At 42.0% G+C, this 16,343-nt stretch overlaps 3 protein-coding genes and 1 pseudogene across 3 annotated transcripts; 1 reads left to right on the forward strand and 3 right to left on the reverse strand.

Moving 5' to 3' along the window:
• LOC100782438 (senescence-specific cysteine protease SAG39-like) overlaps positions 1 to 16,343 on the reverse strand; it is a 67,561-nt pseudogene that overhangs the window by 9,567 nt on the left and 41,651 nt on the right.
• LOC113001954 (auxin-induced protein X15) lies at positions 6,839 to 7,962 on the reverse strand. Its single transcript, XM_026128999.2, has one exon. It carries the CDS (start codon positions 7,466 to 7,468, stop codon positions 7,214 to 7,216), a length of 255 nt encoding a protein of 84 aa, XP_025984784.1. The 5' UTR covers positions 7,469 to 7,962; the 3' UTR covers positions 6,839 to 7,213.
• On the forward strand, positions 13,813 to 14,424 carry LOC100779223 (auxin-induced protein 10A5-like). Its single transcript, XM_014777090.1, has 2 exons — positions 13,813 to 13,875; positions 14,137 to 14,424. Exons 1-2 carry the CDS (start codon positions 13,813 to 13,815, stop codon positions 14,422 to 14,424), a joined length of 351 nt encoding a protein of 116 aa, XP_014632576.1.
• On the reverse strand, positions 15,328 to 15,854 carry LOC113001953 (auxin-induced protein 6B-like). Its single transcript, XM_026128998.2, has one exon. The coding sequence runs from the start codon at positions 15,738 to 15,740 to the stop codon at positions 15,468 to 15,470; it is 273 nt and encodes a 90-aa protein (XP_025984783.1). The 5' UTR covers positions 15,741 to 15,854; the 3' UTR covers positions 15,328 to 15,467.

Raw genomic sequence — 16,343 nt, forward strand, 5'->3', positions numbered from 1 at the left:
AACTCTTTTTGTAAACTTTGACGGTCTTGTTTTGAGTCGAATATGTTTTTAATAAGTCTTATTTGGTAATAGTGAAGTGAATGTGAACCTTTTACCATTTTGAAATGCTTTTATTTAAATGTGTTTTAAGAAATTTTAATTAATTATAATTTATTATTCCTTATATTATTAGTACATATATGTATGGAGTAGAGGGTGTTACAGATTTCACACGTTCTAAATCCACCTTAGATAATCTTGAAGATGCCATCGGAAAACTCGCCTCCTCGCAACTAAATCTTATGGCCAACCAAACCACCATGTCCACTAAGCTCAATGACCTCATATAGAAAATGTCTTTCCAAAAACCAATCAACCCTCACATTCTTCCTCATCGACCTCGGTTTGATGGCTCAGACCCACTGGGGTGGATCTTCAAGATCACCTAGTTCTTTGACTACCACGCGACCTTTGATAGTGAACGTTTGATGATTGCCTTGTTTTACATGGATGGTCCAACACTTGCTTAGTTTTAGTGGATGTCTCGCAATGGACAAATCGTGTCCTAGTCCAGCTTCTTAAAGGCATTGGAAGCTCGATTTGCTTCTTCTCATTACTATGATCCCGCCAGTTTCAGTGGATGTCTTTCAACGGACAAATCGCGTCCTTTGTTGAATTGATTACCATGGTGAGTTCTCCACTGTCCTTGCTACTGGTTGTAATTCTGGCCATGAAATCCTAAGTATCCACCTACATTAAAATTTTGTCTTGGCTGGTTTCCCATGTAATTAACTTCGTGTGTTGTATCTTCAGTAGGAATACAACAGCCAGATTCGTGAGCTCCACCACAAATAGTACAACCTACAACCTGCAAAACAAAATAAGGTAAAGGTTGACTTGCATTTAATTGAGTTGGCAACTTACTTAATGTCTCTGTTAAGGTCTCAAGCTGCTTGGACAACAACTTGTTCTGTGCCAACAAAGCGTCCTGTGATGAAAGCTCTAACAAACTTCTCTTGGTGGGAATGTGTGTCCTGTCACGCAAGATAGCGTGATCACTAGCAGCCATATTTTCAATCAATTTCATTGCCTCTTCTGGGGTCTTCAATTTAATTTTCCCCCCAGCAGAAGCGTCAAGTAACTGCTTTGATTGTGGCCTCAACCCATCAATGAAGATATTAAGCTGGATAGGCTTGGAGAATCCGTGGGTTGGAGTTTTTCGTAGCAAGCTACGGAATCGTTTCAACGCTTCATTCAATGACTCATCAGGAAACTGGTGGAATGAAGAAATAACTGCCTTTCCCTCTGCAGTTTTTGACTCAGGAAAATACTTTTTCAAAAATTTTTCAACAACCTCATCCCAAGTCTTCAAACTGTTGCCCTTGAATGAGTGTAGCCATTTCTTGGCTTCGCTGGATAGTGAAAATGAAAACAAGCTTAGCCTAACTGCGTCTTCTGGCACACCAAAATTTTTGACAGTATTGTATATCTCAATATATGTTGTCAAATATGCATATGGGTCCTCGTTGGGTAGACCATGAAATAAATTCCGTTGTATCAGCTGAATTAAAGAATGTGGGTATGTGATGTTGTGTGCTTGCACCTCTGGCCGCACAATACTTGTAAAGAATTGCGGCACAATAAAGCTTGAGTAGTCCTTAAGAGTGACTCTGCGAGGTTGATCTTCAGCCATCCTATGAGCTTCAGATGCACTTGTGTGAGATTCCCTTGGTTGTGGGAAAATAGAAGATGATTATGATGAACAAGGCTCCTCTTGAATAGGTACTGCACTTTCCTGTAAGATTTTTCTTCGCCGTTCTGCGTTGTTTCTTCTACAAGTAGCTTCAATCTCTAAGTCCAAATCAACTAAATCACCTGCAGAAGATCTACGGTGCATACAAAACACTAGCAAGAATAGTGGTTAACCAATTCAAGAGAAAAAACAAATTCTGCACTAACTAAATATTCACAAAAACAAATAATTAAAGAGTAAAGAATTAATGCCTACAATTGAACTAGACTTCCCAAATGGAAAGAAGTTCCCTGGCAACGGCACCAAAAACTTGTTCCACCCCTGTACTACTTGTTATTATGGATGCGAAATCTTATCGACAAGTGTACCGAGTCGTGCAAGTAATAACAAAACTGTAAGAAACCGAGTATCGAACTCACGAAACTTGTTTCATTTAGTGAAGCATCATTCAATAAGTAGGCATTTGTATAAAAAGACAATGAACATGAATAAAACTATGGTGTTTGCTATTCTAATTACTAATTGCAGAAAATATGAGGAAATGGGTGTTAAAACAGATAATTAAAAACGTTGGGTCCTCCTACTGAGTTACTTGATGCAATTAAGGGTTTTTCTCTATTCGAAGGTGTTCATGTGTTCTATGCTGAGGACAACATTCCCAAACATCGATGTCTCGCATGAGTGGACAAATTCTAATTAAACTTCACTCTCGGATGTCCCGTCGAACTTAGTTTAATCGAACAACATTAGGGTCACAACATAATAAAACTAAATTACCGCACTCCGTGTCCAAACATACGATAACCTAGCCCGTTCTATCTAGTTCTAAGGATGCAGTACATTTTCCAATGCTAAAGCTCCTAACTTTACATACAAATGAGTGATCAAGCCACAAACATGCATAGATTAAGCACAGATAGAAACATTGAACACATAAAAACAACTTTAAATAGATATGATAAGAATTTACATCAAGTTCTCAGCAGAATTCCCCAACAAGGGATTTAGCCTTCCATCACAAGGCAACACCTTTCACAAGTAGGAAGTGGGTTTTCAGAGAAAATAACATATTACACACTGGTGGGGATGTCTCCTCCACCTCTAAAAACCTAGAAATCATTTCTAAACCTAAGATCCTCCTAAAAGCTAAGGTTTTTGCTTCCTTGCTCTGTTTTGCGCCTCTATTCTCTGTTCTTCACACTCTATCCGCCAAGCTCTCTCTTTTCTTTCACTTCAGGCTTTAAAAAGGGCTTTCTATCCTTGAAGGCTTGCTTAACGCCATTTTCGCACTTAACGTGAGTAAGTGATCTTTGGCTAAGCGAGCCAGACGCGCTAAGCGCCAGAAGAGACAGATGACTAGCTAGGCGAGCTGATGACACATTGAGCACATGCTTGCATGGCATATTTCCTTCAAGATTCCTCTTACTCATTAAGCGGGCTGATGTCTCGCTTAGCGGATAATACTCGCTAAGCGCATGGTCCAGGCTTAGCGAGACAAAAGTTGCCTCTCCTTCAAAATTTTCTCCTTTTTACCTGAAATTGAAGTGAAATTTGCATTAATTCCATGCGGAGAGCCTCTACTGAGCAAAGATAAAACTAAACAAGAAAATATTTACAATCCTACAAAAAGTTAGTCGTATATGACGATTAACAGTAATCCACACAAAACTGCCATGACCTGTCGTGTTTCTTAACCAGTAGCACTGGATAAGAGAATGGACTGGTGCTCGGTTGAATGAGGCCTTTCTAAAGCATAGATTCAACTTGTAGTTCAATTTCACACTTCTGATAGTGTGGATAATGATATGGGCGCACATTGACTGGGGTTGACTGGGGAAGAAAGTGAATGTGATGGTCAGTGTCACACTCCGACGGTAAAGCTTGGGGTTGCTGGAGTAGGGTATGGAACCTAGTGAGGAGTGTTTGGATTGTGGGATAAGGTTTCTAAATGGTGGGGGAAGCCATGTTGTCGAGCACCGCTGTGATGTGGCAATAGAGGCCAGTTCCCTGTGTTTGAGACAACCGGTGAAACTGGGACGGGGTCAACATGCTCAGGGTTGATTCATTGCAGTGATGAGTTCGACCAAGCTGTCATCATGGAAGAACTTCATACATAGTGTATTATAATCTATGAGTATCGGGCCCAAGGATTTGAGCCACTAAATGCCCAACGCCACGTTGGCACCAGAGATAGGTAACACATAGAGATCAACCATGAACTAGGTTGATTGAATGTCAATAGATATCGCCTCGCATATGCATGTACACTAGAGATGTTGGCCATTTGCCAGCATGACTCGTAAGGGATTGTTCTCGCAATAGGGTAAATGCAACAGGGTTACCAATAGTTGTTGGATGAAATTGTGCATGCTGCCACCGTCCACCAGCACCACCACCTGGTGATCGGCAATCAGGCCCAACAAGTGCAACGTTTCTGGGGCAAGATGACCCGCCAAGGAGTTGAAACTAATTTGGGCCGAGCATGGGTCAATGTTGTCGGGAGGGTCAAGAGGCGGGTCATATGGCACTATATTAGGCAGAGTTGTGTCTTCATCATCTGTGATCAACAGAAAAACCCTAGAGGCACAACCGTGACCTCTATGGTATTTCTTGTCGCAGTTGAAGCAGAGGCTGCGCTCATGCTGGGAAGCTAGTTCGTCTGGGGAGAGGCGCTTCAATGACGGTGGTGTAGGACGACCTGGAGAAGGAAGTAGCGGTGGAAGGGAAACAGAATGCGGTGGTGGCAAGGGTTGGTGTGGCGGAGCACGAGGGCGAGATGAATGACGGACGCCCAAGAGTTTCTCCTCTTGGAGGCAATCCAGACTGGCCGCTTGCACGAAGGTCAGGGGTTGGTGTGCTTCCACTTCATGCCGAATTTCCGGAGTAAGGCTCGATACAAAACAACTCAGGAGGAAGGGCGACAGAAGGCCAATGATTTGATTGGCAAGGTCTTCGAACTCCGACAGGTACTGTGCTACTGTTCCTCACTGTGTTAATTTGAATAGAGCTCCGATAGGGTCCTTGTATTGTGATGGTATGAACCTGGTTTATAGGGCTTGAAGAAAAATGGGCCAGGAGGTGAATTGGTCGTTACCGGTCATCCATTGGAACCATGCCAGTGCTCGTCCCTCCATATAAAACGAGGCAATTGTAAGTCGGTCCTATTCTGGTGTCCCGTGGCACTCAAAAAATTGGTTGATCTTGAAGACCTAACCAAGCGGTTTGGTGGCATCAAAGCGGGGCACATCTAATTTCATGCGGTGGTTAGTTGCAGGTACTGACGGCAGTGGCGGAACATACAAGGTTGAGGAAGGGGATGATGAGAGGATGGGCGTCATGCGGTGGAGCAGTTCATTAATATAGAGGGTCAAGGATTGCATGGATTCCCCAAGGACATCTAATGATTGGTGAGCCTGAGCAAAGCATCATCGAGTTTGTCGGAAGACCCCATGGGTGAAGGTGGGGAGGAAGCTCAATGAGAGCACCAAAATTGATAAGGAAGCAAGAAAAGGGAAAGCTGGCTTCGAGGGCCAGAACCTCCAGACAAGGTAGGAAGGAAAATGAAGCTTATATTCATATCCATTGTTCATTACAATTGCCTTATTTATACTAATTTATGACTAACAAAATTTGTCATTTTGTGCAAAGGAATATTGGCTAACAGATTATGGTTAGGCTTGTCTCCCTAAGGCGGAGCAGCACCTAATTTAGCAATCTTCCATTCCAGGTCAGCCTCCTCTCTTTCTCTTTTTCATATACGTAATCACCGAGGTAAGAGGGCTTTGTGATGACCCTCTTTGATCTTCCTTCTATCTGCACCCCTGACTTGTATTCCTGCACCTCTGGTTCTTGTTCTTCGTTTACTGCCCCCTTTTCCTCAGCCTTTGTATCAAGATATATCAATTATATATCAAATAATAGTGCCACATGAGGCATGTATATATATGGTAAATTTTAAATTGTGATCTGTATAAATTGAAGTACCATCTCAACTTAGCTCATTGTTTCTCTTTGACTTATCGTGGTCTATGGTTCCAAATAATTTATACGAGCTGGCCTTTTGATATAACACCTATGACGATTTTCATTTTCATTAAAGCATGATAGAATTTTGAATGAATTTAAAGTGTTGATATATTGGTTAAGGAATCAATAGATTTAGTAGTTGCAATGGTCAATCAATATAATCTATTGGTTATTATTTTAAGAATATGGGAGCTACAAATCTTGGTCATATAATCACACGGTATCGATGATTATGATTAGAAGTTATTTAGTGATGACATGACTACTTGGAAGAGGCATGTGCATACATGTTCTCGTTTAGGATAAATGATATCCAAGAAATTGAAAAGAAAAAAAATTGTATTAAGAGGAGAAATGGAAGAACAAAACCACAATCCCAAAAGGATTGATGAGTTGAAGAGGATTCACCACAAAAATTCCCATTCTTTGATAAGAACCTAGGGTTCCAAGTATGGAGCAAATAAGTAGTAACAAATTATCTCTGAATTATCAGATGTATTCTCAATTCAAAATGATCAATTTTTTTTACAATTCGTTTAACAGTCTTGTTTACACTTTTAAGATACTTTGGATGTGTTTGGTTAAGAGGACGAAAATAGAAGATAATTTTAAAATTAAAGTAGTGTGTAAAAGACATTAATTCCTTGTGAAAAATACACAAATTTTCTCTTATTTCTTCATTCCCACCCTAATCCAAACATCACCTGTTTGTCTTGCACTTTAAAGTGTCATATCAAATTTAAAGCGTCATGATCAAAGCATGAACACACACGATGTTTTAAGAGGTTATGTGACTATTTACTAACTTTCAATGTGATTACTACTTGAAACAAGAAATGATCTCACCAAACATATGGGAGGATGTTATCTATTGATAGATGGACAGAATCAATTCACACTGTGTATCAATTTCTTGCATTTAATATATTTTTCTAAAATTGGTAAAAAAATACTAAATAATTCAATGGTTATACTCACTCTGAATTAATTTCACACTAATTAATAAAAATTTAGTTATCATTATTTAATTTTATTAAAAAAGAATAATTGAAAATCAAATCGCTATTAAATGAAGTTGTTTTAAGAATTGTATTATTAAATAGACTAAAGTAATTGCATTTATTTATATTTAAGTGTGTCATACATGCCAATTTTCTTTTTATATTCATGTTGAGAAAAGTATTTGTTAAAATTGTGTGTCAGTACGTGGTATAGATATCAGTGTAAAATTTGACTTCTAGTGTCAATTTATCATGTTTGACAGAGACAAACATGTAGGCAAGACAACTCACTCACAATCACACACACAGAGACATGCTCCTTGAAATATGAATCTGTCATTCTAATGGTCCTTCCCCCCTCCTGCCCAAGAAACGAAGATTTTTACAAGGTGAGAAGACGCCTGTTGTACAAAATGTCTTCACTAATCTATGTTAGTCTCCTACTGTGTGAGATTTATTGCCAATTCAAGCAACAAGTTATACGTTGGAAGACATCTTCACTGCAAGGAATTGTGAGGCCACCCATGGGATGATCATATCCAAAGTCTTCCTCAGCTTGAGTCAACAAGTCCTGGAATGAAGGTTGGTTCATGTATGATACAGGAATCACAAACCGCTTCATTTTCTCCCCGACATAGACTGCAAGATAGCCGTTTGGTGCATCCACCGCTTTTGATGCCTTTCTGATACCAGGTAAACAAAAACCCATCGCTGTATTGATTTCAGAAGAGAATTGCTTAAGAAAAGTGTTGAGAATTTTGAATGCTATGGGATGTGAATGATTTGTGTTGGTGATAAATGCTTTCTGCCATCAATATATACATATAGGAAAGCATATGTAAGAAATCATCGGCTGTATGAATTATTGGTGAAGGAGAGCTATGAGATAAGATAAATGGGACCAACTTAGAGACAAGGGCATATGGTGTTGTCTCGAGGACTTTATCAAGAATTAAGATAATACTATCCCAGCTTATCGAGTGAAGGTGATAGCATAGTAATGCCTGAGGTGCAAATAGCAGACACAAGTGCAGAATAAACAAAACCACATGAAGGTGAGGTACGAATAGCAAGTGGTATTAAGAGAAGGGTCTCTAGGCCCAAGTACCTGAAGGACTATGTTTGAACACGTTTGAAGCTGGAGGTTCATGAAGATGATGCTGCAGGATCGTGCCCAACGGTCTTGATATTTTCCATTACCTTGATATTCCAATTTTGCATAAAAAGACAAATTCGGTTATTGTAGAATATCACTATAAATATCCTTATGTAAATAACAACATTATCAATAAGAATTTCACCTTCTTTTTCATATTGCTTGTGGAGGTTCCCCTGGTCCTCGAATTCCAGGGATTCTCTAGCTGTGTGTATCATTTTGGTGCTCTCGTTGCTATGCCTGATTCCTCTAATACTCCTGCTTCCTTAGAGGATGCCATTCTCAAGCTTGCAGCTCAGCAATTGTCCATGGGTGAGACCTTACAAACAGTCACGTTCCAGCTGAATGAAATCCTTCATCGTCTTCCCCCTACGAGTCCCAACACAGGTCCTGCCACAACTACCTCTGTTTCATCTTCTTCCCCTGCACACCATCACCGAATTAAAATTGATGTTCCTCGATTTGATGGGAGTGACCCCTCTGGGTGGATCTTCAAGATCACCCAGTACTTCGAGTACCATTCAACCCCAGAGGCAGAGAGACTTACCATTACTGCATTCTACATGGATGGCTGTGCGTTGGCTTGGTTCCAATGGATGAACAACAATGGCCAATTCACGTCGTGGCCTGCTTTTCTTCAAGCGGTTCAGACCCGGTTCGCTCCTTCCCAGTATGAGGACCCTACCAGCGTCTTGTTCAAGCTTACTCAGAGGGGTACGGTGGCCCAGTACCTCGCCGAATTTGAGGAATTGGCGAACCGCATTGTCGGACTCCCCCCACCCTTCCTGCTGAGCTGCTTCGTGTCGGGGTTGTCGCCGGACATTCGCCGCGAGGTCCAGGCCCACCAACCACTGACACTCGTCCAGGCGGCGGGTCTGGCTCGTCTTTAGGAGGAAAAGTTCCTCGATGGCCGCACCCTCTCTCGTACTCGTCACCCCCAACCCATACACACTCACCCTCAACCCACACACACTCATCCTCAACCCAACCCCACCCACCTTGAACCTCTTTCCCCCAACCAGAACCCTAATTCACCCATGCCCCTGCGCTCAGTCCCTACCCCACCTATGCTACCACCACCCCTGCGTCCCACCCCTTCACCTGTGAAGCGCCTCACCCCAGAGGAAATTGCCTCTCGCCGGGAGCAAGGGCTTTGCTTCACGTGTGACGAGAAATACCACAGAGGGCATCGCTGTGCCTCTAGGGCATTTCTTCTGGTCGCTAAGGAAGACGAACCCCTCCCAAGCCTTATAAACCCCCCTGACCCACAACCCGACCCAGCCCCACCTGACCCAACTGACCCGTACCCGGCCTAGATTAGTTTTAATTCATTAGCTGGACAGGTGGCTCCCGAAACGTTGCGTTTCATGGGCTTCATCGGAGACCGCCAGGTCGTCTTGCTGGTGGACGGTGGGAGTACCCACAACTTCATCCAGCTCCAGCTAGTTTCAGAATTGGGTCTCTCCACACGTGACACTAGCCCCTTGCGCGTCATGGTAGGTAACGGACAACATTTGGAATGCACGCGCGTCTGCGAGGATGTCACGGTGGTTATTCAGAGCACTCAGTTCACCGTTGACTTGCATGTGTTGCCCATTGCCGGTGCGAACGTTGTTCTGGGGGGTGCAATGGTTGAAGTCCCTCGGACCGGTCCTCACCGACTATAACACGCTATGCATGAAGTTCTTTCATACTGGAAATTTGGTAGAATTAAAAGGGGACACTGAGACCACTTTAAACTTCATATCTTCCACCCAATTCCATCATCTCCGACGACACCAACCAACCAGTCTATACTTCCATGTTGTGATATTACCAGAGCCCCCTTCCATCCAAGCTAATCCTATTCCCCCTCCACAAATTCAGGCCATCCTTGACCGATATCACACTTTATTCCAACCACCCAGTGCTCTTCCCCCGCAACGAGAGACCGACCACCATATCCACCTTCTGCCCCAAGCCACACCCGTAAATGTCCGGCCCTATCGTTACCCTCACTTCCAGAAACAAGAGATTGAGCAGCAAGTTGAACTTATGCTACAAAAGGGCATGATACAACCCAGCAATAGCCTTTTTTCCTCTCTGGTCTTGCTTGCCAAGAAGCAAGATGGATCATGGAAATTTTGCGTGGATTATCGGGCACTCAATGCTCTCAACATTAAAGACAGGTTCCCGATACCTACTGTAGATGAATTGTTAGATGAATTAGGAGGTGCTCATTACTTCTCCAAGCTCGATTTACTTCAGGGGTACCATTAGATTCGTATGTGCCCAGAAGACATTTTGAAAACCGCTTTCAGAACCCATCACGGACATTACGAATTTCGCATAATGCTGTTTGGGTTATGCAATGCTCCCTCATCATTTCAAGCCACGATGAACGCAATATTCTGGCCATACCTCAGGCGCTTCATTATTGTCTTTTTTGATGACATATTGGTCTACAGTGCATCTCTGACAGAGCATCTTAATCACCTTGAAATTACTTTTCAGGTATTACTCACCCATCAATTTGTTCTCAAATTCTCAAAGTGCTTCTTTGCGCAGAATCAAGTAGAATACCTGGGCCATATCGTGTCGTCGGAGGGAGTGAAACCAGTAGCCTCGAAGGTTGAGGCCATCCTGCATTGGCCAATTCCACATTCGATTAAAGCAGTTAGAAGTTTTTTGGGGCTCGCCGGCTTCTATAGGCGCTTCATTAGAGGCTATGCTACCATAGCTGCTCCTTTGGTCCACATCACCACGAAAGCCCATTTTCTGTGGACAGAAAAAGCCCAGGCCGCATTTGAGCAATTGAAACTAGCAGTGTCAACGGCCCCTGTGCTATCGTTGCCGGATTTCGAGCAGCCCTTCACCGTTGAGACGGACGCATCCGGTGTGGGGATGGGAGCTATCTTATCTCAACAGGGACACCCATTGGCTTTCTTTAGCAAGCCTTTTCCCCTGAAACTCTTGAGTGCATCCACTTATGTAAGGGAATTATTTGCCGTCACGGCGACAGTTAAGAAGTGGAGGCAGTATTTATTGGGCCATCGCTTCACCATTGTTACGGACCATAGAAGCTTGAAGGAATTATTAACGCAGGTCATACAAACCCCAGAGCAGCATACTTATTTAGCAAGATTGATGGGATATGATTACCAGATAATTCATCATTCTGGAGCCTTGAACCAAGCTGCTGATGCTCTTTCGCGTCTGCCAGAGCATAATTCCTCATTGATGATGTTATCGGTACCATGTCTTACTTTCATGGAGGAGCTCCGCCGGCAGCTGGAAGCTTCCTCAGAATATGTGAATCAGAGGCAAGCAATTGGTCAATCTCCTACCACATTCCCAGGTTATTCAGTTGTCAACAACCTCATTCTGCACCAAAAGCGCATATGGCTTCCCAGGGGACTTCCATTAATACCCACTCTGCTCACTGAATTTCACTCAACTCTTGCCGATGGACACATGGGAGTGGCTAAGACTTTAGCTTGAGTGTCAGAGAATTTCAGTTGGCCTGGTCTTCGCATGGATGTAACAAAATTCGTTGCCCAATGCGTTGATTGTCAACTCACTAAGTACGAAACCAAGAAAAGTGTAGGTCTGCTCTGCCCTTTGTCGGTTCCACAGAGACCTTGGGAAGATCTTTCCCTAGATTTCATAATGGGCCTTCCACCCTTCCAAGGCAATTCCGTAATCTTAGTGGTCGTTGACAGGTTCTCTAAGGGCATACACCTGGGTATGTTACCAGCTTCGCACACAGTTCACATGGTGGCTGTCCTGTTCATGGAGATCGTGGGGAAAATTCATGGGATTCCGCGAAGCTTAGTATCAGATCGAGACCCCCTGTTCCTCAGCAATTTCTGGCGTGAGCTATTCCAATTGAGTGGGACGCAACTTTGAATGAGTTCTGCCTATCACCCTCAGACAGATGGGCAGACTGAGGTGATGAACAGAATCATCGAGCAATGCTTACGCGCATTTGTTCACCGGAGACCGCGGGTGTGGGGGAAGCTCCTCTTATGGGTAGAGTGGTCTCATAATACCTCTTGGAACGCTGCGATGGGATCCACACCTTACGAGATTACTTTTGGACGAAAACCATTCAATTTCCCAGATTATATCACAGGAACTTCAAAATTGGATGCGGTAGACGAGATGCTCCAAGACAGGGAGGAAACATTCCAATGTCTCAGGAAGAAGCTTCTTAAGGCCCAAACTCAGATGAAGAAGTTCACAGACACGAAGAGGAGGGAAGTGTCGTATCAGCCCAGAGATTGAGTCTTACTCAAACTCAGGCCTCGCAGACAATCATCAGTGAAGGATAATCCTGGGGTGCACGGGAAATTAGCAAAGAGGTTCTATGGTCCATTTAAGGTGCTTGAGCGTGTGGGACCAGTTGCGTATCGATTAGAGCTGCCGGAAAATGCGCGTGTTCACCCTGTTTTCCATTGTTCAGTATTGAAGCTATTTCAGGGGACACCGGAGTCTGAGATTCCGGCCCAGTTGCCGGACCAATTTTTGCAGGATCAACCCCTCATCTCCCCGCTTTCTATCTTGGATTACAGGAGGACCACCCCAGCAGACTCGTGGCAGGTGCTTGTACAATGGAAAGGGCTGACTCCTGATGACACGACCTGGGAAGATTGGGACACCCTACAGCAAGAATATCACCTTGAGGACAAGGTGATTCTGCAAGGGCCCCCGAGTGATAGCATAGTAATGCCTGAGGTGCAAACAGCAGACACAAGTGTAGAACAAACGAAACCACATGAAGGTGAGGTACGAATAGCAAGGGATATTAAGAGAAGGGTCTCTAGGCCCAAGTACCTGAAGGACTACGTTTGAACATGATACAGAGCAACAGACCATTGCAGTTCAAGCTCAAGATGCAGGACCAATTGCATAACCAATTTCACAGACTCGAGAACAAGAAGAGAATGCAGAAGCAACAGATAAGCAGGTGCAATTAGTAAAGAGGCCTAAGAGGGTAGTAACAAAACCATCTTACCTTAAAGACTACGTCTGAGGGTGAGATGGGTATTTTAGCTAAGTAATATTCCCTTGCTTGGTGCTTGTTTGATAGTGGGGAACAAGCATAACGAACTTGTGTAATTGGGCTCCAAAATATCCAATTCTGTTAGGAAGAACTAGTATTAATAGCTATGTAATAATTCAAGCAAGGCATGAATGAGAATTACCTTCTTTGATTTTTCTTCTCGTGTGGAGGTGCTGGTTCCTCGAAAACCAGTTTTGCGTTTTCCCCTTTTAATTAGGTGTATCAGAACACGTTTGAAGCTGGAGGTTCGTGAAGATGATGCTGCAGGATTGTGCCCAATGGTCTTGATATTTTCCATTACCTTGATATTCCAATTTTGCATAAAAAGACAAATTCGGTTATTGTAGAATATCACTATAAATATCCTTATGTAAATAACAGCATTATCAATAAGAATTTCACCTTCTTTTTCATATTGCTTGTGGAGGTTCCCCTGGTCCTCGAATTCCAGGGATTCTCTAGCTGTGTGTATCAGAAGGCTAACAGATTTCCCAACTTTTTAGAAAACTCATGAGGAAAAAAAAATCAAAGTGGATCATGTTGACAATTACTAATTAAGGGGGCAGAGACAATAAACTTAATGTGTGGAAATTAATTGTAGGCTGCTGTCGGTGAGAATAGTTCGTACATAAAAAATGTGGTTCATAGTACTTTATGATCATGTATTCAGTATTGGTTTTCTTCTTACTTTCAAAAACTTATTCAGAGCTGTCAATCTGGTCGGCTTAAGGTTTACTGGTTGCTATCGGTCACATGGTAGATATATTTATCAAAATAATTGTCAGCTTGCAATCATTTGAAGAAGCATGTGAGATGTCTTAAGCATATCCACCAATGGATTAGCCATACCACGATGCCTGAACAAACATTAGGTTGTCAGGTGGGTAATTTGGTGGCCACTAACTCAGAAGGTGAGGTACGTATGCACTCCTATTGAACTTCCTATTCCTTGAAAGAGACCTCTGAGACAATACCATGTGATCCTTTCTCCCTCAATAGACCCCATCATGGCCCACTGTGCAATTGGATTGCAGAGGTCCTAGACATTATATACACACAATTTCTTGGGTTTCCAAGCAACACAAGTCATCCCATTCCTGAAGTATCAGAACTCAAATATTTCTTCCGCATACGAGTTCTTTGATATCAGTATGATACTTGTTGTGTGGAGCAACAGAAAATAATGGGTTTTCGCATAGTAGGTATTGTTAGGCGGACTTCGTTTTCTACAACCCAAGCAGCCTCCAAGAGGGTTGACGTACCAAAAGGCTATGCTGCAGTCTATGTTGGAGATAAGATGAGACGGTTCACAATTCCAGTATCATACTTGAACGAACCTTCATTTCAAGAATTACTCAGTCAAGCAGAAGAAGAATTCGGATATGATCATCCAATGGGTGGTCTAACAATACCATACAAGGAAGAGGAGTTCCTAAACGTTACCGCTCACTTGAATGAGCTGTAATTCAGGCTAACGGAGACTGAGATAGATTAGATGAGGCAAATTTGTACAGATGGCATTTTCTTTTTTGTACAGAATTTAAAACCTGTTGGCTGAATGAGAATGCAACAAAAGACATTCTTTAAGAACTTTTTTCTTTTTCCAAATCTCAATTATATATTGAACCGTAACATTATCATATTTAATTTGATATATGTCAGCATCAGGCTATCAGCTAATTAATATTGGGAATTAAGCACAGTAATCATGTTGGAGATATTGACCAACCTGGATAAGGGTTGTTAATTAATGCTTCCCTTCCTTATTTTTCAATATATGTCCGTGATCTGAACAAGGAACGCACAACACATTATTTTTCCTGAAACAGTTTTTGCCGCTAGCTTGTTGCTTTATTTTCTATTTAATATGTGGCTCATTCAGTTCCTGCTTTAAGCAACACAAAGTAATTGTGTATCTTGAGTTAATTTAGTACTCCCTTCCGTTCTATCATCACTCCAAAAGCATTATCATTTTCCAAGGGTCATTGATTCTTCTATTTTCCTAAACAAGATTGATTACATTGATTATTAGTTGTTATTTGGGCAGGAAAGCATGGATTGTCAGTACAGTGATGTTGCCCCAAAATAGGAACACTAATCCATTCAATTTTAATGAATAGTAAACAGTAGTCTATTATCCATGGCCAATAATTTTTCCCTATCGAACTTATTTCTGTTTATTAAATGTAAATTGAGAATTTGGATCGCTGATTTCAAAGTCAAGGTGCATAAAGTATTTTGGGATGGTATAATTATGATATAAATGTTTGTCAGTCATACAGGGTGAAGTGAACATTGTAAAATAAATAATAGAAAACACAGAGGAGTTGCTTTGAGTAGTTGAATTCATTGTCATTACGCAAAAAAAATATGAAATACTGACTTTTGTCATTCTATAATCTTTCTTTTCCCTCTTTGTCAAAAAAGGGAGATCTTTACAAGTTGAGAAGACGCCTATTGTACAAAATGTCTTTGCTAATCTATGTCAGTCTCCTAAAGTGGCATTTATTAATTCAAGAAAGAAGTTATATGTTGGAAGACATCTTCACTGCAAGGAATTGTGAGGCCACCGTTGGGATGGTGATATCCAAACTCTTCCTCAGCCTGACTTAGCAAGTCCTGGAATGACGGTTTGTTCAAGTATGATATGGGGATCACAAACCGCCTCATTTTCTCTCCGACATAGACTGCAAGGTAGCCCTTTTCCACATCCACTGCTTTCGAAGATGCTTGGTTTGCAGAAAATGATGCCTTTCTGATACCAGGTAAACGAAAACCCATTGTTGTATGTGTTGAAATTAGGGAGAGAGTGTCCAAAAAGACTTGTAAATTGGAGATGAAAGTTTTTGAACTGCGAATGCTTTAGGATGTCAACGATTTTTGTTGTGCTAAAACCTTGCAACAATGAATATATATAGATGAAAGAATTTGTAAGAAACAGTTGGCTACTTGAATTATTGTGGGGGAAGGCAATGAGATAAGTGATGGGACCGAGAGGAGACAGGGGCATATGGTGTTGCCTTGGAGGACTTTCTCAAGAATTAACGTTACATGTTATAGTAAAACAGATGTATAATGTCAAACCTCAGAAATATAATGGTCTATGATCTCTCGCTATCTATCTGTGTTGCCTTATAATTCACCAGTCAGAAAATACCTTCCAGTTGTACTCCAGCATGACATGAAGAAAACATGTCCAAAGCATGCCTACAAAAGTACGGAATACCGATTAATGCACTAAGAAATGTGAGGATTCACTTAGGCACGTCTCATTTGGTTACACACGTCAATACAACTTTTGGAAAAAAACAAGGCCATATGGAGCTGTTCTATCGGAGTTGATAGCTCTGAAACAGTGTAGATAAGATGACAACTAACACTGAG

This window comes from Glycine max, chromosome 6 (genome assembly GCF_000004515.6).
Source record: "Glycine max cultivar Williams 82 chromosome 6, Glycine_max_v4.0, whole genome shotgun sequence".
NCBI classification, from domain to species: domain Eukaryota; kingdom Viridiplantae; phylum Streptophyta; class Magnoliopsida; order Fabales; family Fabaceae; genus Glycine; species Glycine max.

Coding starts and splice junctions, on each gene's coding strand:
- LOC100779223 (XM_014777090.1), top strand. CDS start 13,813: ATGCCTGAACAAACATTAGGTTGTCAGGTGGGTAATTTGGTGGCCACT. Junction 13,876..14,136: donor CCACTAACTCAGAAGGTGAG/GTACGTATGCAC, acceptor GTGGAGCAACAG/AAAATAATGGGTTTTCGCAT.
- LOC113001954 (XM_026128999.2), bottom strand. CDS start 7,468: ATGGGTTTTTGTTTACCTGGTATCAGAAAGGCATCAAAAGCGGTGGAT.
- LOC113001953 (XM_026128998.2), bottom strand. CDS start 15,740: ATGGGTTTTCGTTTACCTGGTATCAGAAAGGCATCATTTTCTGCAAAC.